Here is a 25,150-nt window from a genome sequence, read left to right on the forward strand (position 1 = left end):
CACGCACTCTGTTATCTTGATGATGAGGAGGATGGTGATGATGGTAGTGATCATGGTAGCAGTGATGGTGACTGGTGGTGTCTAGTATTCATGGAAGCAGCATCTACAGCATGCTATCAAGCACTGTGCTGAAGGCCAGTGCTCCATCTATTCAACCCATACCATAGCCCGAAAAAGTAGGTACTAGCATGACTGTAATTTTATAGGTGATGCTCAGAGAGGTTAGATGACAGTTTCCCGCAAATGCACGGGATGTACTACCAAACAGAGGACAGTGATGATCACCGAATTCATACTGAATGTCTGCCATCTCTGTCTTGGACAGGAGATGGGAAAACATCTTCCTGAAAAACAGTTGTCAAACTCCTGGAACTTAGCCTTGACTTTATTTGGCTCTGTTACAAGGACATTTGAGGTCGGATGGCAGGGCTTTCCCATGGGCACTGCTGTCTACTCTGCTGACTTAGTGGAGGACTGCCCTCAGGCTTCTGGGTAGATGACCAGGGCTCAGAAATAGCCCCCTAATCGGCCTCATCAGCTTTTGAAGGAGGCCACCACAGGAAGAGCCTAAGTAGGCCAACACTATAACCCAGTTACGTGAGGGCGGCTATAATCCAGGCTGATCGTGTCTTGCTAAGCTCTCTAAGGGGAAAATATCTAAAAAGCTGTTTCCTGTGCCCAAGTGTGTGCCTTTGCCCTCTGGAAGAGCATGGCTTCAAGGTTACAAGGGCTCATATTGATTTGAGTGGACAGTGAGACTGAAGGAAGGTTGGTCGAAGTTTCCAAAGGCAGTAAAATAACCACAGCTCCGATACTGCTGGGCCAACATGCTGGTTGTTCTTCAAAGGCCCATTGCCAAGTCCTTCTACCTTGTTAGAAGAGGTAGGGAAGTTGTTATCTTTATCTCCATGGGCAAGACAGCCACTCCCTTCAACCCATGGGAATCCAGGGCTCCACTCCTGCCAGCTCATCTCATCTCTCACAAGGTCCACCCATAGGAGCTCCGAGCTGAAGCATGCATAGCTCTGTGGCCAGGCTGCAGCTGGGGTGGGCGCAAATCCTTGCTGGCCTGGTTTGCCTGGCTCCCTCCTGGTCATTTGACTTGGTGGGCTTCCTTTAGCAGGTGCACTCTGCCTCCTCCCTCTCATAACCTAGAAGTCCTAACAAGACAGCTCATGCAAGTGAACCCTTTCAGGAAGCCAAAAACTTGCCTGGGCAAGGTGGAGGCCAGCAGGGAAAAAAAAAAAAAATAGTGTTAGCATGAGGTTGTGTGCTGCAAGTTCATAAAGTTTGCCCAAGAAATTTCCTGTAGTTGAGAGGTGAATTTCACATGGAAGGAGGAAGAGGAATCCCAGTTAACATAGTATTTCACTGACTGGAAAACTCCTCAGACTGCAAAATGCCGATTATTTTATGTACCACTGAAAACTGCAAAACAGCTGATTAGACTGTTGTGCCCCTGAACATAAGATGCATCTCAATCTTAGAGATGTTCAAATGTGAAAAAAAAATCAATGTTTTATAGTCCATGCAGTACAAAAAAAAATCATTAGAAGGGAAGTATTCACACACACACACACATACACACACAAGGCACAGATAAGGCAGAGCATAAGTGCAGTCAAAACCCAAGCTAATCTACAGTACCCCAAGAACAGCCATAGCACACCATAAACCACACTGTCAGCAAACAGGAAGTACTGGCATTGGACACAATGTGCTGGCTTATGAACCCCCCGTACATCCGACGCCCTGGTTTCCTCACAACCATCCCATGAGACAGGCAGGATCAGGCCATTTATTGCCACTTTACATCTGGAGCTCAGAGTGGTCTGCTTTGATCCAGGTCCCTGGAACCTAGAAGGGGAGACTCAGGGTAGCAGGCCCTGTCTGCTTGTCCACCATGGCAAATGTTTGACTTCTAGAAGACTCAGCTAATGAATTTATATGCAAGTGGCTTTTAAATTCTTTTAAGAAAAGTGTTTACACATCTCAATGTAGAAAAATAACAGGATTGGAGTTGTGCTGGGTGAAGCCACAGAAAAAGGCCAGAACACTTGCTCCCCAACCCCCTGTCTCCCATTCCTTGAGCTGGCCCCCGAGGTACCTCCACGGAAATCCTGAGGCACTGAGAAAATTTTTTCCTGTACAGTTTTTAATTTTTATGTCTTTGAAAGGAAGAGTGATGGGGGCAGGAGGAGACACGGATGAACAGAAACCTTCCATCTGCTGGTGCAGAAAGAACATAGACTGTGGGAGGGCAGGTACAAGCAGTAAGAGTCCTTGACTTTGAACAATCTGTCAGTTGAATTGCTTTCGTGAGACTCGTTATCTGTGTCTCTCTGATCCTCCACTGGCACATCAGCCTGTAACCACCCTCCACCATTCCCTATGCATCAGAAGGAGTTGAAAACACAGCATTGTTGAAGATGAGAACGCAATCTAGGTGCTAGGCCTTCAGCTCTCTTCCTAAAGTGATGCATGCAGAGGCCGCATGACCAGCTTTCCCACCTTGTCCAGACCTCAGCCTCTTCCCTTCAAGGCCAGCACTTGCCTGTCCCCTAAGCTCCTGGCCTGTTTTGCTCCTCTGTCTCTGGCTCTGCACTTAGGCTGCCCAGGGTTGGGCTTGCTAGCAGCACGAGAAGAGAGAAGGCCTTCCCCACCTTCCCAACCCCTGCCCCCAGCTTTTGTAGCCAGAGATCTTGCCTTTGTTTTTTTTTTTTTTTTTACCCTTCATGTCCTTGAGCTGGTAAGGGGGTTCCTCTAGGTAAAGATCTATACACCCAGCCCTGCATGGCAGAGAGCCAGTGGAAACCAGAAATGAGTAGAAAGAGCATTGGTTTTGGGTCCTAATAAGACTGGTTTCAGATCCAACCTCCTCTATGTGTGTGGGGACCTCAGTTTACTAAAACACTGTCCAACAGGCCAGCATGGCAATCAATTCACAGAGCTACTGTGGGAATCATGAGAGCTGATATGAAGACAGGGATGGGGTACCATGCCTGGCCCAATGTTTCAGCTGTTACCCTGCAGAGAACCCGAGGTGGCCGCAGTGGACATGAATTTCTCAAGTTGGCCATTTCTTAAGTCCTAAGTCCAAGATAGCAAGGCCATTGCCCACTCATGCCCTGGAAGGCCAAGTCTTTTGTCAATGGAGAGGCCCATGTGTGCACTGAGTGCCACTCTGGCCAGCTGTGCCCTTCTAGTAGCACCAGCACTGGCAAGAGTTGGAACAGGACCTCTGCCTGGAATTGGGGTGGTGGTACTCAGCATTAGCCTCAGGAATGAGCCCCTGACTGGTCCCCTGAGGACAAGCTTATCTCATTCACATCTCCCCAGGAAAGGCTGAACCACAGCTGAGTTGTGCTAGCCCTACACCTGACTCTCAGGAAACTTAGATTTAATGGGCCTGAACAAACACCATACGTTTGGTTTTAATATTGCCTTCTCTACTTCACTCACCCAGCCTGGGCCAGCTCACTGTGGGGTCCCTTAGTGCTCAGCACACGTGGCCAGCAGATAAGCTGAGCTGGGAGCGAATGGCCTGCTGGGTCCTTGACAGCTTTGGTGGAGGTAGGCGGTACGTGGGCACTCAAGGCCGTTGAGCCACACTGTTCCTTGGCAAAGCTGCCCAGCAAGAGGCTCAGTTGCCCTTGGAGGCTCTAGGCAGCCTGGAAGGCCAGTGGGCCCTTTTGTCTAACTTGTAAAGGAGAAGGCTTTTGGAGAGGATTCTAGAAAACAAGGCCAGGACTCCTGGGTTCTCATAAATCTCTTAATAACAGTACATAAAGAAAGCATGGGGGATTATAAGTCCCACCCATGGTGCACAGGCTCCTTTTCATTCAGGGATGCTCAACAACAGAAAAACCCAAGAGCACAAGACTGAATGCTGAATACACAAATTTAGGACCATTTATTTCCAAAGGTGACTGCAGAAACCATTTCATCAAGCGTACAATCAAGAGGTTTTACAAAACAGAGAAAACATATCACCAAACATTCCAAAAGGTGAACAAACCGGGGCAGGGTGGGGAGGCAAGGGGGTGCGCACAGAACACCCAAGAGCCAGTCTGACAAAAAGAACCTGTTGCTGGTTAAAGGAACCAGAAAGACTGCTTCTAAAGGGAACCACTGTGTGGGGGTTGGGGATGGGGTGCTGTGAGGGGTCTGCCTGTTACATAGCAAGGAAGGATGGAGGAGGAGGTGCAGCAAGAGGTGGAGGCGTCTGCCCATTTGCTGGCCGGGATTATCAGAGGTGTCTCTATCCTATTCCCTTCATCACAGTAGCAGCAACATCAAGGATTCTTTCAGACAACACAGGTTGACATGGAAAGAAAGTCAAAACAATGGCTCTGCCTGAAAGGAACTTTGTTTTCATTTGTGTGTGGGGGGGGGGGTCTTGTTTGGGTAGGAAAGTGTCACAGATAAGCAACAGCAAGCAACTGAATGTTCCTGAGCACAAATCAGCTCACTTTATAGCCTGCGTCCCTCCCTGCTGCTGCTCCTACCCACCTCAGACAGCAGCAGAGAGGCCCCTTCCCAGTCTGGGTCTTGCTAAGGAGCCTGTGAGAACCTGCAGGAAAACTCCCCCTTGTGCCCATTCTAGACTGAAACAAAGCAGCACTAGCACCTTGCTCAACCATGTCACAAGTGGCCTTTCTTTCTCCTCTCTCATCTTGCTTTTACCCAGAAGCCATTAGGGGCAGCCTCTTCTTACACAGACAGCTGACTTCAAGGTAGACAGCTACAGGTTCAGGGAAGTCTTTATGGCAGTGGGAGAGAGAAAGGACCATTCTGCCAATCATTCACCCCTCCGAACTACCCAGCAGGAAGACCAGCTTACAAGCTGCTGCCCATGGGCATCTCAGCCTATGTCACATAACACTGACTCATCCATCAGTGATCACAAACATCAACGACCCTGCAAGCAACTGCTGTGAAGGCTGACGTGGGGGACTGATGCTGTGGCTCCAGCACCCTGCAGTGCCCTCACAGGCTGACCGAGGAATAGGGTACTGTGCCCATCAAGCGGAAGATGGGCCAGATTCCCCCAAGGTACATGAACCGGAATCCTAGGGGTTGAGTGGGCTGTCTGCACATGTTGCTACTCAGAATGGATGCCATTAGTTGGCCAGCTCGGTAGACTTCTCCTCAGCCCAGGGGCGTGGATAAGGCTACTTGAGGGCTTATGGGAGCTCTTTTTTCCCCTTCCCAGAGCTGTTTGAAAGGAAACCAGCCATGTTTATGAACTCTTTCTTTCATACACCCACTCACCACACAGAGCTCCCACACAATGGCAAATGGCATATGGTAATTTGGCCCGAATGGTTGGGGAACCACCTTGGTACTGACAAGAAAACCCTAGCCCTGCTGAGGAATGCAGAAGCACACACCTGCTAGTTCCCAGGGGTATAGACATTGGCTTCCTCCTCAGCCATGAATCAGCTACGAAAAGTGGGGCAGAAACACATTGCTTTGGGAACAGACTGGCAGCTACCCCTAAACAGCAGCCACTGTGGGCCTGTCCAAGTGCCCTCTATTTACATGGGGTTGGCCCAAGGTCAAGATGACATACAGACTAGTTCAGATACCCATTGTTGCCCCAGCACCCCAAATGCATGCCAAGGCTCCCACCAACTAGTCCCTTGACGCACAGCTTTCTTCACCAACCTGCCCCACCAAAGCCCTACATACCCCATCCCGCCCCCATAGCCTCTGGCAGGTCTCAGTCTTGGGCCCACCTTTGCCAGGCATATAGCTTTCACTTTGTTCTCTCCTTCCAAGTATGGGAAAGTGCTCACTAGAAAGGGACACTAAGCTATTACCAGGGCAAACCCAAACAACAGAGGCATGCCAGTGCAAGGAGAAGCCAGGCTCACTGGCAACCAGGGCCATTCTACAAGGGTGGCAATCAGGGTCCATTCACAACACTGTGGCATTCCTGAGCTGCACCCTGAGTGAGGCACAGATCTTCAGCCTAAAAAAGCTTGGCCTGATAGCAGATGAGCCAAGTTCCTAAGGCTGCCTTCACAACCTCCTTCAAACCTCTCCCTTTGCAATAACATATAAAGTCCAGGGAGAGCCAGGGAACTTGGTGTTCCTACTTTTTTGCTACCCATGCCCTGGGGACTGCATGTGGCAATGCCAGCAGGCCTCTAGGCCTCTCCAGAAGGGCACTTGCTCCGAGGATTGCTTCCTTGACTCTCAACTCACACCACTAGACTCTGCTATCATCAGCAACCTCTTGGAAGGGCAAGTGCTAAAAGTAAGAGCACGGAGTCACTGAAGCCCACATCTAATATGGCCCAACATCAAACCCCGGAACTGGCCCTGGGCAACCGGGTTGCCTAGAGTCGGAGAAGGGATGGAAGTGTCTGATCTTTTCTGTCCTTAAGCAAGCCTGTTTCTGGTAGAAGTCAATGAAGAGTCAGCAAATGCCCAGTCATTGCCTCTTCTCCCAAGGGCCACACATGGCTGAACATAGGTCTTTTCACAAGAGCCCTTCCTTCTGGAGTGCTTCAGCCTCTCTCAGTGGGGATCTCATTCCTTGATGTAACCTGGACACAGGCTCTGGGTGTGGAGCATGTGATGTCGCCTATCTTAAGCAAGTCAGCACTGAGTCTTGGTGCATGAAAAAAATCTGGCCCAAAGGAAACAACACAGGCAGGAGCTGTACTTTCCCCAAAACCAGGTTTGACATCCCCTATCAAACCAAGAAATGGATCTACAGGGACCCTGCCAGCAGGGACCCCAATGCAAGGAGTCTCCAATTTCGAGTAGTCCAAAAGGAAAATTCCAAGCCCCCAAGCACCTCATCTGTAGCTCATTCTTCTATGAAGCTGCTTTGAACAGAGAACAAGAACACAGAGAAGGGGTACTCAAGATTGAGATGAAATGACAAAATTTATTAGCAATGTCAAGCTAGAATGGAGTGCATGGTTCAAATCACAGTTTTCTCAAATCACCACTTCAATTCATTTATTTCTATGTTCACTACTGATTGTGATATGGGCTGGTTCTCAGCTCTCATGGGCAGAATCTACACAGGGCCCTGACTAGTCCTGGCTACAATTTTAACCCCCTACCCTTTGGATTTGTCATTGCAAGGTTCTCCTCAGCTGCCTTGGGGGAATACACTGCTTCCCTTCTTCCACAGCATCCTGAAGGCATAGGCTGGTTGGCTTCGTGCTTTGAGTCATGGGACATTAGGGGGAAGAATCTGGCCAGTTCTATATTGCCCATGAACTGGGAAATCCCTCAGCTCCGGGATTGCCGCTGGTATGGAAACAAGGCCTCGGTCCCCCTTAACTGTGAGGTCTGTGTAGGAGACAAAAGGGGACCCCAGCATAAGCATGGGGGTCCCTGGCAGTGGAAAAAAAATGAAACACAACCTACTTGTAGCACTTTGATACCACAAAAATGTCTGCGTGTTGCTCCCTGTCTCCTCAGGCAGCTGAAGTGAAAGCACCAACAAGCAGAAAGAAGGAGCTGCTGACCACCACCTTGCCACATAAGGCCACTAGGAGCAGGGGAAAGAACCAACAGGGAGGAGGAAAATGCCAATGTGCTTCAGGCCCAAAGAGACAACCGGGGGGAAGAGCTGGGGAGGGAAAAGTGGAGGAATTAAAGGATGGGGAATTGGGGGTAAAAATACACCAAATAGCCTACTGCCCTCTCCCATGATTTCATCAAGAACTGGGTGTTCTCCAAGGCAAGCCAAGACTTGCTTCTATGGGGAGAAAAAAAATAATAACAAGCACCTTCAGTCTATTTTCTTGGCTGGAAGCCGGAGCAAATCCAGCAGATATTTACACAAGGGCCCAGCCATGTATGAGAACAGGATAACCAGCTTCCCGTGGGTCATGGTCATGAGAGTCTGGTGTCCCGAGGCCCAGACGCGATACCAGGGGCCGTAGAATGGGTCTGAGATGGCCGGACACAGCATGTTGTTCAAATTCACTTCGGTGACCTGCAGGGACAAGGGAGGTAGAGTGAGCGTTCACCATCCTTCGGCTTTCTCTGGCTTCTGCCAGTTCAGCCATCTCTACCTATGAGGAGACTAGACAAGCAGGGATTGACCAATCCCCACTTGCTCATAAAGGGTTTCTGTCCCTAGAGGTGATGGAGGAGTCTTGCCTTCCGACTGGGTCGAGAGTCCGTTGCCACTCCTGAGGGTCAACCTCAGAGCAATGTGATAGGATAAAAACGTAGTCAACACTATGGTCCCTGCCTCCATGCAGCTGCCAATCAATCAAGCAATCATGTGATCATGATCAATTTGCTACATCTGACCTTGAAGCAGACAATGCTGAGTTTTCCCATTACCACGAGGAGGTCTGAGGAGAGTACAGAGTGGAGGCTGAGTCCTCAGAGATTTCAGGAGGGAGGTGGCCCCTGAATGGACTCATGAATGATGGATGTCATGGGGAGATATGGCGAGGAGGCGGTGAGCATGGCCTGCTTTGTAGGAGGTGTGGCCAGAGCATGGTACGTATGATGATGTGAACACACTGATGCCTCTGGGGTCCCCAAGCCCAGCGAGGAGCAGTGCTAGGCCAGGAAGGATGTGCACGTCCTTCTGTAAGCATGGGAAGCATTCACACTATTGACAAGGAGCTGAGATTCGCCCTGGTAAAGCCACACACCAGGGTGCGGAAGAGAACATGCCTGCTTCCACAGAGGCCCAGGGCACATCAGACCCACAGCCCAAGTCACTCCAGGTCACGCGAGCCTCCATTAATGCCGCCTATACACTAGACATGCCACTAGGACCTGGCTCTAGAACGGCCATGGCATCTGCCTGCCAAATGCCAAGACTTTCACATAACAGACAAGTCCTCAGCACCTGACAGGGAGGTTGGGGCTGTACACCACGTCACAGAGAGGTGAAGTCTGCCTTTGAGAAAGTAGTGGCAGAACTAGGATTTGAACTTGGCACCCCTGACCTCTTAGCCCTGAGCTCTCTGCCTACTCACTTTGCCACCAATAAACATCCTGGCACTCATCAATCCTGGGCTCTGGACATCTCAGCTACAGTGTCCAACCACTCTCCATACTCCAGGCAGTGCTGAATACCTCCAAATGCCATGGGGCTCCCCCAAAGCACACACTTCAGCTGAGAACACAATTCAAGGCAGGACCTGCTGACAGCCCTGGGTGAGGGTGCTGCCTCCCCATGGGGTCCACAGCATTTCACTTGCCAGCTGCTGACCCCAGTGGCCATGAGTGAAGAGTGTCCTGGCCTCCCCGGGGATGAAAGAAACAGCCATTACTGAAGCATTCCGAAAACTCTTTGGAGAGGCCGAGACTGTGGACCATAAATCAGCAACCCAGACACAACAATCTGACGTCCTGGCCTTTAGCATCTTGTATCTTCAAAACAAAACGATACACCAGCGCCAACCAGGATTACCAAGATTTATGGAGAACTCCAAACAAAGGGGCTAGAAGGGGATGCAACCAAACTTACCAAGCCGAGGATCTGCAAGATGCTGAAGTGATAAAAGAACATGAGGCCAGTTGAGAGAAGAGCCCACCGGAAACTGCTGAGGGGCTCTGGGGTGTAAGCACCTGGAGGAAGAGGGGAAATGGTGAGACAGCAGCCACGGTGACTTCCTTTTCAAATGCCCCTGCAAGGGTGCAGATGCTGAGGTCACAACTGCTGCCTGGTGAGTGTCCCCTTCGCATTGATCAACCACAGCTCCTGAAGAGATAGCCAACCCCTTCTTGGCCTCTGTCCCATCACTCAATGCTGGCATTGTATGACAAACACAGGAATTCTCTGCTCATTGTAAAAAATAGTATGTGCTCCTTTAAAGGAAATTTATAAAGGTCAAAATAGAAAAAGAAGAAATAGTTCCCTAGCACCATACTATGGGAATGAGGCCACAGCCAACACAGGAGTGTGTCTGCTTGCTCATTTTCTCTATGTTTCTGGATGTCATTTGCTTTCTTTTTGTTGGTTTGTTTATTTAATAGCTCAATACTGCTGGATATTGTAATTTTATGGCCTTCTGTTCCACATTTATCTCCTTGTGGTTCAAAAGAGAGTATGAAGGAAGTACGGGGTGGTGGTTGAGAATGTAAACTGAAGTCAGGCACATTTGTTTGGGTTCCAATGTTGATGTTAGCACGTGGCTGATGTGGAAAAAGTCATTTGAACTTCCTGAATTTAGGTTATTTGCCTGGAAAATGGGGATAACAGTATTACTTCAACTTCTAGTTGGCAAGAGTAAATGAAGCAATGTATCAAGTGCTCTTAATTCAGGGTCTGGCACAATATAACTGCCCGATGGGACATTACACGCTGTCATTATCATTATGATTATTCAAATCATTGAAAAATGTGCCATACCCAGTGATATTTCCCAGCTATTGGCAAACTCTTCCTTGAAGCATAAGAAATGATGTAGTTCCCCAATACTGGTGCTGGCATCCCAGTAGGCTGAGAGGTATTCTAGATCTTGTAGAACAGGGGCAAGGTTTATCAGCTAATGTATGTGTTGCTCTGAATGGAGGTGTAGTGGCAGTGCTAAGAACGAAAGGCACCTGAACCCACTCCCACCCCCGCCTTAAGTAACCAGAAGTGACAACACTTTGTAGAATGGTATTATTCCAAGTCAGTCTTTAGCTGAGTCATCCACTGACACAGCAGTTATTAGGTCGCTAGTCTATTCCAAGCATTAATCAAAGCCTTAAGGATGAGAAAATAAAGACAGGCACCTGAATAGGCATTTCATGAAGAAAAAGAAACACTGATAGCCCAAAGGTATAGAAGAAATGCTGAGAAGGTGGGTATTGTGTAAAATGTTAAGGCGCAGCTTAGAATGCTCACATTCCAGTCAGATTGCCTGTGATCGTGTGCCATCTCTGCTTCCAATCCAGGCTCCTGCTGATGTGCACGCAGGGAGGCAGCAGATGATAATTCAATTACTTGGGACCCTGCCTCCCACATGGGACACCTGAATGGAGTTTCTTGACTTTTGGCTTTGGTCTGGCCCAGCCTTGACTGTGAACATTTGGAGAGAAAATCATTATGAGGAATACCTCTCTCTTGACCTCTTTCAACTTCTTTCAAACATATTTTTTTAAAAAGTCTGAATGCTCAGTATCATCATCTAAATGCTCAACAGTCAAGAGGGAAATGCATTTCTTTTTTTTTTAAGATTTATTTATTTTTATTACAAAGTCAGATATACAGAGAGGAGGAGAAACAGAAAGGAGGATCCTCCGTCCGATGATTCACTCCCCAAGCAGCCGCAATGATTGGTACTGTGCCGATCCGAAGCCGGGAACCAGGAACCTCTTCCAGTCTCCTGTATGGGTGCAGGGTCCCAAGGCATTGAGCCATCCTCAACTGCCTTCCCAGGTCACAAGCAGGGAGCTGGATGGGAAGTGGAGCTGCTGGGACTAGAACCGGCACCCATGTGGGATCCTGGCGCGTTCAAGGGGAGGACTTTAGCCGCTAGGCCATGCCACCGGGCCCGGAAATGCATTTTAAAACCTCAAAACCACAAGGAAATACCTCACTCCAGATAGAGGAGGAAGGGGAACACTTTCACACACTGCTGGAGGGGACACAAGTTAGTATATTCAATATGAGAAACACTGTGAAAGCTGCTCCAAAAAAAGCTAAAAATAGGCCTATCATAGGAACCAACTATTCCCCTTTTGGGTATACGTCCAAAAGAAGTAATATTAGCATATCAAAAAGATACCTGCATTCCCATGCTCACTGTACCACTGTTCACAACAACTAAGACAATAAACCTAGATATTCATCAACTGATTGGCAATTAAGATACACTCATACACACACTGAAACATTACTAAAAGTGAAATCCTGACATTTTCAGGAACATAGATGGAACATATATGGTCATTATGTTAAGTGTAATAAGCCAGATATTAAAAAGACAAGCACCACATGTTCCTACTCAGATGTGGACTTAAAGCCAATCTGAAATTAGAATAACAGTGACCTCCACAGAGGGAGGTTGGATAATGGGGACCAAAACACAGTTGGCTAGAAGGAAACTTTCTAATTGCTCTACAGCACAGAAGAGTAACTACAGGTCCCCACAACAGCCACCCTGTGGTGTATAAAGAACTGAAGAGAGGAGCTGTGAGATTCCAAACACTAAGAAGGTAAGGAGAATGCTAACCATCTGATTTACATTGTATGCACATGTTGAAAAACTGCAAGCTACCCCCACAAAAAAAACACAAGTATTAAGAATTAACTTTTTGTTTTAAACAATAAAAGGAAGCCCAACCTGCTGAAATCTCAGACTCATAGTCACACTGTGATCAATGGAATGATGGAGATCTGTGCTGCTAGTGATGGCAAGACCAACCTCTGGTGAGGATGGTGGTGGGCAAGGTAGGCTTCTTGGTACACTGAGCATGCGTTTGGAGTTCTGAAGAACAAATATGACTTCAAGAGGGATCACTGAATTTCAGCATCCACATGCACAGAGGCGGGCAAAGACCGACAGACAGTGAGCAGGCTAAGATGCAGAGGTTGGCATGGCTGGTTTGCTCCAGGCCAGGCACTGTAGAGCCTAAAAAAACATGCTGCAGGCTTCAGGCTTCATGCCATCCACCAGGGTCAGAAGCTTCAATGCCTCAAGTCATGAGAAGCAGTGACACGAGTGGGGTCTACAAGGCTTGAGGGAATACTAGAGAATGGAAAACTGGAAAAGGCCATGCCCCTCCAAAAGAGGAAAAGCACACCTCAGCCCCATGCAGTAACTGCCCTGCGGGGATGTCAGCCCAGGGGTGCCCAGTTTTCAGTGTGGAAGGAAAAGCCAGAAAGAAGAACCTTTAATGTACAACTTGATGATTTTTAAATGTTGGCAACTAACTCAAAATGTTCTAAGCACACCCGAAGGGTCAAGCAAAACATGTCTTTTGGATGGAATTCAGTGCCTGGGTGGCCAGTTTGGAGCTCTGCTGTAGGACCACAGAAAGTAGGAAAGGGATGTGACCACACATGTGCTTGCAAAGCATCACCCCAGCCATTGTCAAGGGCAGGGGAGCAGGCTGCAGCAGAGAGATGCAAGGCAGGATGACTGGCCAGGAGCCTGCTGCAGGGACCTGAGCAAAGAAGATGACAGCGTCTGAGGGTAATGGCACTGAAACTGGAAGAAAATGGAGACATAGTAAACAACATAGTAGAGGACTGAATGTGTGGAAGAAAGAAGGGGGAGGGCCAACATGTCGCGGTAAGCTAAGCCTCCTCCAGTGGTGCTGGCATCCAATATAGGTGCTGATTTGAGTCCTGGCTGTTATACTTCCAATCCAGTTCCCTGTTGATACCTGGGAAAGCTGTGAAGGATGGCTCAAGTCCATGGCTCCCCGCATTGGAGCAAGACTAGTACAGATATTTTACAATATTTATTTATTTCGAATGTCAGAGTTACAGAGAGAGAGCATGAGAGACAGAAAGACATATTCCATCTACTGGTTCACTCCTCCCAGATGACCACAGCAGCCAGTACTTGGCCAGGCTAAGGCCAGGAGCCAGTAGCTCATCTGGGTATCCCACTTGAGATTCAGGGGACCAAAATATGGGCCATTTTCTACTGCCTTTCCCAGGCCATTAGCAGGAGGCTGAGTCAGAAGTGAAGAGCTGGGTCACAAACCAGTGCATATGTGGGATCCCAGAGTTGCAGGTGTCAGTTTAACCTGTTATGCCACAATACGAGCCCCGAGACTTAGATTTTTAAAACCTAGCACAAATCATGTATCTACTCTGGGACCTTAAATAAGTCTCAATGTCCCTTGAACTCAGTTATACTTATGTATATGATAGGACAGCTCTGCCTAATTTCACAAGTATTTTAAGTACATGAGATATGGCATAATTCTGGCACAGTATCCTGGGACTTAACAAATGCTGGTTATTTTTATTATTAGTTATAGATTCTGTGAAAAGGATGGAACCAAACATCCAGATGCAGGTAGCATCAACTCCTGGTGGGAAGCAGTCACAACACTGTATGTCAACTGAGGAAAGAAGAAAGTTGGAGGTTGAATTCCAAGGAATACCACGTAAGGAGGGGCTGGAATGTGGTGGGGGGTGGGAGATGGAGTAAGTAAAGCTGGAGTCTTCTTGGGCTTACTCTATGAAAGAGCAGCCCCATAATACTTACAAATTAGGGGCTCCTTGAAGCTGTAGATCTCATGCATCCAATATAGATGAGGAAACTGAGACTGGGAGACCACTAGCGCTGCTGAGTAGCAGTGCTAAAGTACCAGGGAAACACTGACCCCATGGGGAGACTCCCTGCTCCGTGCGCCTGGAGCTGCTTGACTCCATTCCCAGCTCCCCAATTCGCACAGTCTCAAGGTCCACATCCACATCAAGCTCCTTTCTGCACTGCTAGCCTCTAGAGGGACACCTGGCAGGCACAGAGACACTAAGCTTGACAAAGGATGTGCACTTGCTTGCCTGGGAGTGAGGGTGAACCGGAGCCCTGTTGTGGCCATGGCTGCTGAAGGTTCATGGAGGAAGAAGAAACCTGGGAGAACCACAGGACCCAAGCCTGCCTCACACATCATCCAGCAAGAACCCCCAACCATGTGCCCTCAGTGTCCCTCCTCTCTGGGCTCCCCTACTGGCAGCTAGGGAACAGTGGGAGGCTCCATGTGCCAGCCAGGTGCTGCCTCTAACAAAAGAATGACACAGAGAGAGAGAGAAAGAGACAGACAGAAAGAATGAATGAGTGTGTGTGTGTGTGTCAAGGAGAGGGAACAGGGGATGTCTTCAGCCAGGATGCAGCTGAACAGTCAGCTAGGACTAGTGTCCAACCACTGGGCAGCCACACCTACTCCATGCCCCTTCCCCTGCACTGCCCTCCACCCCCTGGCCCCATGCTGCCCCATGCCACAGGGGCAGGGGTGGCGGGGAGAGGAGCACTGAAATGCTTCTAGTGTTCCTCATGCCCCTTGTTCAAGCTCCCACTTTAGTGCCACAAATGAGCCCCTGACTCATTCATTTTGTGGTTGTCTGGCCCACACAAGGCTGTGGGTTCTCTGAGTTAGGGATAGTTTCTGAATCACCTCTTCTCCAGCAACTGGTACACAGGAGGACTCAGAAAATAATCACTGCATGCCAACAAATGACAGAGGCTTCCTGAAGAACCATAAAGTGTAACCTTTGGCTCTGCGATACTACTTTGAGAACCACCATCAAACACCTTAAAAAAACCCTTATTTGCACAAAGATATCTAGATGTATGCTATCTACAGTATTGGGAAACTAGCAACCAATGGGGAGATAAGTTACTATGGCACTTTGATATTGTGCAGCAGACCAATTATTCAAGTGACAGCCAAACTATGTCCCTGTGTATAAAAGTAAATCCATAGCTAATACTGTTAAGTACAAAAGACTGCATATCAAATGCACAGGACGTATAACTTGGTAGTTTAAAACAAAGGCCTTGGGGCCAGCATGGCAGTGTACCAAGCTAATCTTTGGCGTGCAGCACCAGCATCCCATGTGGATGCCAGTTCTAGTCCTGGCTTGCTTCAGGACCAAGAAAAGCAGTGGAGAATGGCTCATACCCCTGGGACTCTACACCCATGTAGAAGAATAAGAAGAAGCTCCTGGCTCCTACCTTTGGATTGGCTCAGTTCCAGCCAATGCAGCTATCTGGTGAATGAACCAGTGAATGGAAGACCTCTCTCTCTATCTCTCTCCTTCTCTCCCTGTAAAATCTACCTTTCAAAAAAGTCTTAAAGAAATAAAGGTCTTGAGGGTAAGGCAGCCTTGGACTGAAGTCCTGGCTCTGCCATTACTTGTGGGAGTGACAATGAACAAACCATGCTACCCTTCCAACCCAGTTTTTCCTTGTCTGTACTATAAGGAATGTCTTCATCTCAGGGCTTGTGAGCAGAGCAAGAGCTACAAGAGTCTATAGTAGCTGGCCTGGCAGGTACATAGCACATGCTTATTGTGGTGACCACAACCACCTCAAATCGTAGAAAAGTTTCCTAGAGGGAATCTGGTATACAGAAGTCATCTGTACTTTATAAGGGGGAATTCATGGTTTCCATTTCCTTTTCACTGTTGTTGGTTCTTTTCATTGCAAAGATTATCAAATATTCAATTACTTTGCACAATGAAGATTAAAAAGAAACCACATTCCAAGAATAGGTGGCTCAATCTACATACATATATGCAAATTATATGCAAATCCACATCATTCTCTTTTCTATATACCTGGATGTGGCCCTTGGGTTAATCCCAATGAAAAACCAGTTTTCTTCTAAAGCAAAAATTAAGCACATTCAGAAAAATTAAACACATAAAACTTTCTTTATGCTTTAAGAAAAAAAATGACATTTTCTCCAGCATCTTCTATCCCAGGAGCATAGAAACGCGTCATCTTTCAAGGTAGGGGGAAATCAAGATAATAGCTTTTTCTAAAATCAATTTCTGTCAGAAGAAAGCTTTATGAGTACAAGAAAAGACGTCAATTGCACCCCCACAGTAGAAACATATCTCCAGAGGTCTCCCAAGAGTCCTTTCTCTCATCCCATAATCCCACCTGGGAAAGGCTTACACTAAGGACATGAGGCTGGGCAAGCTGGCATCTTACAAAGTCACAGGATTCTTCTTCCTCATTATTTCTTTTCATTCACTTACTCAACCTGCCCATTCATTCAACAACTACTGAATCCATAATGGGGGCCAGGTACCATGCCAGGCAGCAGGAATAAAAAGTCTAAGGTACTCCCTACCCTTGAATATAACTGGGCAGTTTACCAGGCGAATTGTTGAGATGGTATCTTCTAAAATAGATACAGGAAGAAACTGGGGTACTGATGGAGAACTGCTGGAGAAGACAGCAGTTGGTGAGCTTTGAAGAACAAGGAATAGGGGTAAGGGCTTGAGGGGAGCAAGGGCCATCACAGTCCTGAAACCTCATGCTGTGAATGTTTACTACAGGCAGTTCTGTGCCACTGGAACAATGTAGAACTTACAGAGAAGGCAAACATGCTGGGAGACGAAGCCGGGTGGGCAGGCAAGTAAAGCTCTGGCCTGAAGAGCCTTGTCTTCCATGCCAGAATTTGGCCTTCGTCCTCCATACAGCGAGGAGTTACTGAACGGTGTCCAATAGGGAGTGAAAATGTTAGATTTATGTGTCAAGGAGTAGACTGCACAGGCAGCAGTAGACTGGAGAGGGATAGGACTAAAGACAGGGTCGCACTTTCCTGGGGTGATAGAGATGAGCTGGCAATATGTCTAAGGTATGAAGGAGCCCTCCAGGGTGACTTCGAGGTCTCTGACCTCAGCAGCCAAGAGGAGTTAACCTAGGGACAGAGAGGAGTTGAACCAGGGGCTAAATGCTCTAGCTGTGTCTGCCAGTGGACCATTGATGTGCAACATCTAGAGCTCAGGAGGGGCTTGAGGAACGGAAGAAATCAGTGAGGAGGAACAGATCAAAGGTGCTTAAAGGATAAATCAAGAAAACAGCAGTTAAGTGGCTGAAGGACACAGGTGGATCCACCAGAAGACAAAATGAAAGACGAAACAAAGCAGTTAACAGTAAACAAAACAGCAAATGGTCACAGAATTAGGCCAGAGGTGTTCTGGAAGCCAAGAGAAGATACTGAGTCTCAAGAAGGTTAGCATCCACAGTGTTGAATGTTTTATTGCTTGCACTGACCAGTAAATAAAATAGCCACAAGGCACATGTGGCAATTTATATTTGAATAGATTAAAATGAAATTAAAGTAGCAGCCAGTGCCATGACATAACAGGTTAGTCCTCCACCTGCAACTGTAGCATCCAATATGGCACTGGTTTCAGTCCTGGCTGCTCCACTTCCAATCCAGTTCCCTGCTGATGGTCTGAGAAGGCAGCAGAAGACAGTTCAAGACCTTGGGCTTCTATAGGCTCCTATCATGCAGGAAACCCAGATTAATTTCCTAGTTCCTGGCTTCAAACTGGACCAGCTCCAGCCTTTGCAGCCACCTGGGGAGTGAACCAGTGGATAGAATATCTCTCTGTGTCTCTCCTCTCTCTGTTTCTCTTCTCTTCATAACTCTGCCTATCAAATAAAAATAAGTCTTTAAAAATTAAAATAAATTAAAAGTCTGGTTTCTAAGTCACATCAACCACCTTCCAAGTGCTTAAAAGCCACATGTACCTAGTAGCAACTATAATGGACAACATGGAGATAAAATATTGCCATCATCACAGAGAATTCCATGTGGAATCCTACCTCTTTAGAAGGATTCAGCAAAGACAAAAGCTAGCACTGGATTTGGCAACACGTAAGTCGGTCACTAGTCATTTTTTCCTGTTGCAATTTCAGGAACAACAGCAATATAAGAACTGGATGATAAAAGACAAACTTTATCAGGAGTAAGGTAAGGAAAAAACATTTCCAGGAAAAGAGTTCTGGATATGTAAAATCACAAATTATCAGCCAAATTTCCCCTATTCTCAACTGTGTTCTTCCATGACTACTTCACCAGTATCTCTAAGGTAGCAACTGACTTTCCTCCTTTGACCCATGTAAGCAGAGGGGCTAGCTCCCTTCTTTTCATTGCTCGGCCCTCCCTTCTACATAAAGCCACACAACTGCTGTCACCTGCTGCCCTTCCCTTTCAAAGTTCTCTATGGACACATGAGTCCCGGCCCCCAATTCTAGAAGATATTCCTACGTGGCTTGAAAGAGTAATTAACACTTTCCAAAACTAGCCTTGTCACATCTCTTGATAATTTCAACACAAATCTGAGAGGAAATTTTCAAGACTCTTGTCTCTCATTTCCTTGGTCTCCTCTCCTCAATCATCTTGTATTCTACTGCACCTCTGCCACTTCCTTTCTCAGTCCCACCTGTGACCTTGTCATCATGATTACTGCAGCCTCTGATTGCAAAGTCAAGTATTCCCTCTTTCAACTTCTATTGTGTCCCCATGCTTATGGCAGTTATGTAATCAACCCAGATGTTCATCCACTGATGGGTAAAGGAAATCAGTCTCTCTCTCTCTCTCTCTCTCTCTCTCTCTCTCTCTCTCTCACACACACACACACACACACACACACACACACTATGGAATACTACTCAGCCATAGAAAATGAAATATTTTCTTTTGCAACTAAATGGATGCAACTAGAAACCATCATGCTTAGTGCAATATGCCAGTCCTAAAAAGACAAACACCATATATATTTTTTATATGTGGAAGTTAAGATAGAATACACACAAAAAAGTATAGGAATGAAATGGTCATTTGGAGATAAAACTGTGAATGTACAGCCCTTGTTTATACTGTTATGGAACTGTGGTCTTCCTACTTTTGACTTGTTCAACATTATAACCTAGGGCCTGGCGCTGTGGCCTAGCAGCTAAAGTCCTTGCCTTGACTGCACCAGGATCCCATATGTGCACCAGTTCTAATCCCGTCCGCTCCACTTCCCATCCAGCTCCCTGCTTGTGGCCTGGGAAAGCAGTCGAAGACAGCCCAAAGCTTTGGGACCCTGCACCCGTGTGGGAGACCTGGAGGACGTTTCTGGCTCCTGGCTTCGGGTCGGCACAGCACTGGCTGTTGCAGTTACTTGGGGAGTGAATCATCAGATGGAAGATCTTCCTCTCTGTCTCTCCTCTTTTCTGTATATCTGATTTTGCAATAAAAATAAATAAATATTTTTGTAAAAAAACATTATAACCTGTGATGAATTAAACCTGTAAATATAGAGTGGATTAAAGTTATACTTCAGCTAAAACTGATAGAGTGGATGAAGGGATAGTGGTTGGGGAAAGCAGGGGGTAGGGGCAGTGGGGTATTTTCTTGGAATTGTATTTATGGAATACATAAAACCCATTCTCTATATTAATAGATATTTTCTAAATGAAGAAAAAGAAAAAACCTTTCCAGCTCATTCTTTCTAACAGGCACCACAGTGTTACATGTCCCTTACTAGAACCTGCAATCCATTGGTCCTGTTTTGCTGTCTTGAATGGCTCACTCTTCCATCCTTAAGTTTCATGGCCCATTATGTGATCTTATATAGACCTTCAAATCCTTTGTTACTCTCATCATCACACTCATCTGGGGAAAAGACTGAGTCCTAGATAAACCCCAATTAGACGCCCCTTCTTGCTTGTCTCTACACAACTGAATGTGACTGTAGAAATATACCGACTGTTCTCACTTCAAATTCATAACCATAAACCTCAAGGGCATCATTCAGATTGTCAGGCAATCACACTGTGCTTCTCCAATCCATTCGGTCTCTCATTCTCCTAGGCCACGATTTAGCATCTTCTCATTTCTTCGCCAATTTCTAATACTTCTATCCCACCCTCACTATTAGGTAATGACCTTGCTGCTCACTTCACTGGGCAAAAGGAATCAGACAGAAAGTTAAGCAAATTCCCAGGATCCCATTTAAACCCCTATCCGCATTAGTAGGGAGCCAATTTGCTCCATCTTTACCTCTGTGACCACAGGTGAACTTCCCTGGGTTGCTGTGGCCCTGGGACTTTGGGTCCTGAGCCACGTTATCCTTTCCCATTTACATCTAGATGCGACCCCCTGTCCCTTACTCAACAATATCACTCCAATTTGTCCTCTTCCTCCTACCTGAACAATTTCCTCCTCTCTACTCGATTATTCCCATTAGCAAAGAAACTAAATGTACTATAATAGCTCTCAGTCTAAAAAATAAATTATCCCCATTCCCCCCTCAAGCTATTACCTTGTCCCTCTGCTCCCTTTCAGAGTAAGACTGAAAGAATTGGCTACATCTGTACTGTCTAATATGGTAGCTAATAATGTGGCAGTTCAGCGTTGCAAATATATGGTTAGTATGAATTAGGATGCGCTTGTTGGTATGACATACATTCTGAGTTTCACAGGAAATCCAGAAAAATACCTGGTAATAATTTTCATTCATTATATTTGGAATAATATTTTAGATATACCATACTAAACACATTACTAGGATTAATTTCAGAGCCCAGTGTGACGGCTCAGTGGCTAAATCCTCACCATGCACGTGCCAGGATCTCATATGGGCAGTGGTTCATGTCCCAGCTGCTCCACTTCCCATCCAGTTCCCTACTTGTGGCCTGGGAAACCAGTGAAGGATAGCCCAAAGCCTAGGGACCCTTGCATCTGTGTGGGAGACCTAGAAGAAACTCCTGGCTCCTGGCTTTGGATTGACTCAGTTCCAGCCATTGTGGGCTCTTGGAGAGTGAACCAGGGGAGGAGATGGAAGATCTTTCTGTCTCTTTTTCTCTCTGTGTATATACCTTTCCAATAAATAAATAAATATCTTTTAAAGAAAGAATTTCACCAGTTTCTCACAGCTTTTTAAATTTATTTATTTGAAAGGCATATTTACAAAGAGAGTGAGAGAGATTTTTCATCCACTGGCTCACTCCCCAAATGGCCATAATGACCAGAGCTGGGCTGGTCCACAGCCAGGAGCCAGGAGCTTCTTTCTGGTCTCCCATTTAGGTTCAAGAGCCCAAGCTCTTGGGCCATCCTCCATTGCTTTCCCAGGGCACAAGCAGGGAGCTGCATCAGAAGTGGAGCAGCCAGGACATAAACCAGCACCTATATGGGATGTAGGGGCCGCCAATGGCTGCTGTATGTCGTCAATGGGTGCTTGCCCCATATTTATCTTTAGTATGATTCTGGAAGATTTGAAATTACCTACGAGGCTCACATGTAATTGAACAGCACTGGTTGGTATTCATTTCCTTAAAATGCCTCTCTCCTGCTTTCTCTTGAATATGCTCTAACCAGGCTTCCACCCTTTTAGCAAAACAGCTCCCATCTAGGTTACAAATGGTTTTGCCACTGCTAAACCCAATGGTTCAATTCTCAGGCCTCCTCCTACGTACGTGTTTCTTCTTAAAACACTCTTCGCAAGGTGTTGGTGGTATAGTGGTGAGCACAGCTACCTTAAAACATTCTTCAAGTGGCTTGTAGACCACCAAATCTTTCAGCCTCTGTCTGCCTCAGTGCTTGCATCTCTCATCTCTTTCGCTGATTCCTTCTCACGGCCCTGACTACTAAATGATGCCGAATATCAGATTACAGAACCCAGAACTTATCTACTTTCCTTAAACTACTTGTTTTCTACCAATACATGGCTTTCATGTGATCAACATGCTGATAACACCAAAATTTGTATCTGAGATTAAAACTTGGCCTTGAACTCCAAGTTCATATACCCTACAGCCTGCACAAAACATCTGTGTGTGGATATCTAGTGGACACCTAGGGAACAAGTCTGAGAGGGCCCCCGCTGACCAATTCTTAAGCAAGTGCTCCCTCTAGTGAAACCAAAGGGAATTTCCCTGAGCCTTGAGGAGAGCAGGCCTCTGGCAGCCTAGGGGGATGGCAGAGGACTTCTCTGTTGGTTTGAAATATACAAAGTGAAACACCATGGATTACAAAGAATGCCAAAGTTTCTAAAACAGCTACCAACATATTTAAACGCTTCTGTGATATATTAATTGTGTGTTTCTTTATGTATACTTTTAATATCATCTCGTCCTGTAACTATCCTCATTTGAATGCAGAGGTGAGTGGAACAGGTATTCTGAGATGGCGGTAGCTCCTGAAAGTGATAGGCGGCCACCTGTGACTGCCACTGACAACAGAATCAGAGGAGGCTAAAAGTGCCAGCACCTGTTGCCTGAATTCATGTGGTGCACTACTGCTAGAGGTGAGTGAGAATAAAGACACAATTCCAGGGGCAGCTATTGTGGCACAGCAGGGAAAGCACCTGTTTGGGTGGCCAGCCTCTCATGACAGTGTCTGGGTTTGAGTCCCAGCTACTTTATTCTGATTTAGCTCCATGTTACTGGAGCTTGATAGGCAGCAGATTATGCCCAATTACTTGGGCCCCTACCACCCATGTGGGAGACCTGGATGGAGTTTCTAGGTCCGGACCTTATGCTTACCCACACCTAACTATGGTGGGCATTTGGGAAGTGAACCAGTAGACAGAAGATTCATCTATCCTCTCCCTCACCTTCATCATTCTGCCTTTAGAATTATACATATACATGCTTACAAAGATATAATTTCACCACTACCCCTATTCAAATTAATGGGCTCCTTGCATCCTATTAAGCATCTCTGCCTTGGGGTCAGCACGAAGGCTCAACTGCCTAATCCTCCACCTGCAAGTGTCAGCATCCCATATAGGTATCAATTTGTGTCCTGGCTGCTGCACCTCTGATCCAGCTCCCTGCTTGTGGCCTGGGAAATGAGTGGAGGATGACCCAAGTCGCAGGGAACCTACACCCATGCAGGAGACCTGGAAGAGGCTCCTGACTCCTGGTTTTAGATTGGCTCAGCTCCTGCCATTGCAGGCATTTGGGGAGTAAACCAATGGGTAGAAATTCTTTCTCTGTCACTCCTCTTCTGTAAATCTGCCTTTCCAATGAAAATAAATATTTAAAAATTACCAAAACATGGTGAGGATGAAGAAAGAGGAGTTCTGGGAGGGCAGCTCCAGAGTTGCGCCCACAGCCCTGCAGACAGGGCCTTGCCAGCTCCAAGGCTGGACAGGTGTCTGCGGCACTGGCTTCCAGCCAAGCCTCCCTAGAAACTGGGAAAGCCTTCTTGCCATCACCAGACCCTTCTGCACCTGCTGTCTTGGCATGCTCCTTCCACCTGCTCACTTCAAGGAGCCCTGGCCCCGTTCCAAGTCCACTGCTGGTGCCCCAACCCCCTTGTCTTCCCACCACAAGCTCTGCTGGGGGAAGGGGAGCTGAAGGCTCCTCCAGTCTTCCATGACTACTTCTAGGAGCTGACACGGCTCCTTTCTCCTTCTTTCAGGACTCAGCTACTCCTCTTTGGCAGCATCATCTTAGATACAGGTCTGTATCTGACTCATTCTGGAATTCATTCAAGGAAGAATTCAACAGCAATTTGGGTGCCTCTTCCAACACCCTCACCCTGTAGCCTCTTAGACCTCCACATCTCTGCTCCACCTCACTGACCACAATCCGCCTTGTTTGTGACTCTAAAGCGTTCCACCTGGGTCACGTGACCAAAGCCTCCCACAGTTTCAACTTTCATATCCTCATGACTACAGCCCATGCGCCTGCTCAGAGGGGGGAGCCCCCCACGCTGGACCTCTCATCCCTTGATGCCCTTCACCTCCCACCTGGAATCCCTCCTTGTTCCCTAGCACTCTGCTAGTCTCCCTTTCATACCAGCTTGAACTTCATTCCTTCTATACTATGGCCTTGAACCAGCAGCCTCAATTCCCCCTCATGACCTCATACCCAAGGACATGTTTGCTAAGGGTAAGAAACTAAGAAACTGCCCAGACCACATTTTATTAGGTTAGTAGTCAATGTCATGGTCCATTGGCAAGCAGAAAGCACACAAGCAAAGGGAAACAACACATATAGCACCAACTACCTAACAGGAACTAGCATAAGCACTTTATATACATTAACTAACTTGCGCTAATCTTATTTAAACTCATGTTTTTAAATGTTTTAAATAAGTTTTCAAACTTATTTAAACTTGATAATTGCAATCCTGAGAAAGTATTGCCATTCTTATTTTATATGTGAGGAAATGTGAGTACAAAGAAGTTAAGGAAATTGGCCAAAGTCCCATAGCTATTAAGAAACAGAATCAATATTTGAAAGCAGGTTGTATAGTTTCAGGACGGGCAGCGTGCACTGTTCATCTGCACTTGGCCACTGAACATGGCCCTTTGGCAGCTGGACCTGTTCCCTTTTCTCTATTCTAGTTTTCCCTGTGCCCATGGGACATTGGGAAATAAGCTGGGGCCGACCCACCACATCTGGCCACCTTACATTCTCCAGGTCTGCAGCAGGACTGTCACACAGGTGCTGAGATAAAGCCGTGGGCTCTGGCCCAGGTGGAAGGCCCTGTAGAGGAGTTACTCTGGGCCTGCTCTGCTAATAATAAAGTGTTGTTCTGCTTCCCATTCTGTTGTTGTTCTTTGCTGAGCCACCCTTGGTCAAGAGCATGAAAGCTGGATGGTTTCTCACATGATTAGAAAGACCCTGGTCTGAACTCCAAAAGTCCCTCACTTTCAACATCAACAATATTGATCCTGCTTACAAAACCACAGCACAGGATGGGTCCCTCAAGCCGGGTGTTCTGCTCCTCCATT

General features: G+C 46.9%; 1 protein-coding gene across 8 annotated transcripts in view; it reads right to left on the reverse strand.

Annotated features, from left to right (window-relative positions):
• Positions 1-6,346: 6,346 nt before the first annotated feature.
• The window catches only part of TMEM164 (transmembrane protein 164), a 164,634-nt gene continuing 145,830 nt past the window's right edge, over positions 6,347-25,150 (reverse strand). For 7 of the 8 annotated variants that reach the window (XM_040999605.1, XM_040999612.1, XM_040999608.1 and 4 more), the window contains 2 exons: positions 9,470-9,570; positions 6,347-7,969 (listed from right to left, as the gene is read on the reverse strand). In XM_040999605.1, coding sequence (XP_040855539.1) covers positions 7,763-7,969; positions 9,470-9,570 — 308 coding nt within the window. In that variant the 3' untranslated portion in view covers positions 6,347-7,762. The remainder of the gene's footprint in view (positions 7,970-9,469; positions 9,571-25,150) is intronic. The other variant, XM_040999607.1, reaches the window with a different exon arrangement.

The sequence above is a fragment of the Ochotona curzoniae genome, unplaced genomic scaffold, assembly GCF_017591425.1.
Source record: "Ochotona curzoniae isolate NIBS_2020 unplaced genomic scaffold, NIBS_Ocur_1.0 scaffold_1852, whole genome shotgun sequence".
Taxonomy (NCBI): Eukaryota; Metazoa; Chordata; class Mammalia; order Lagomorpha; family Ochotonidae; genus Ochotona; species Ochotona curzoniae.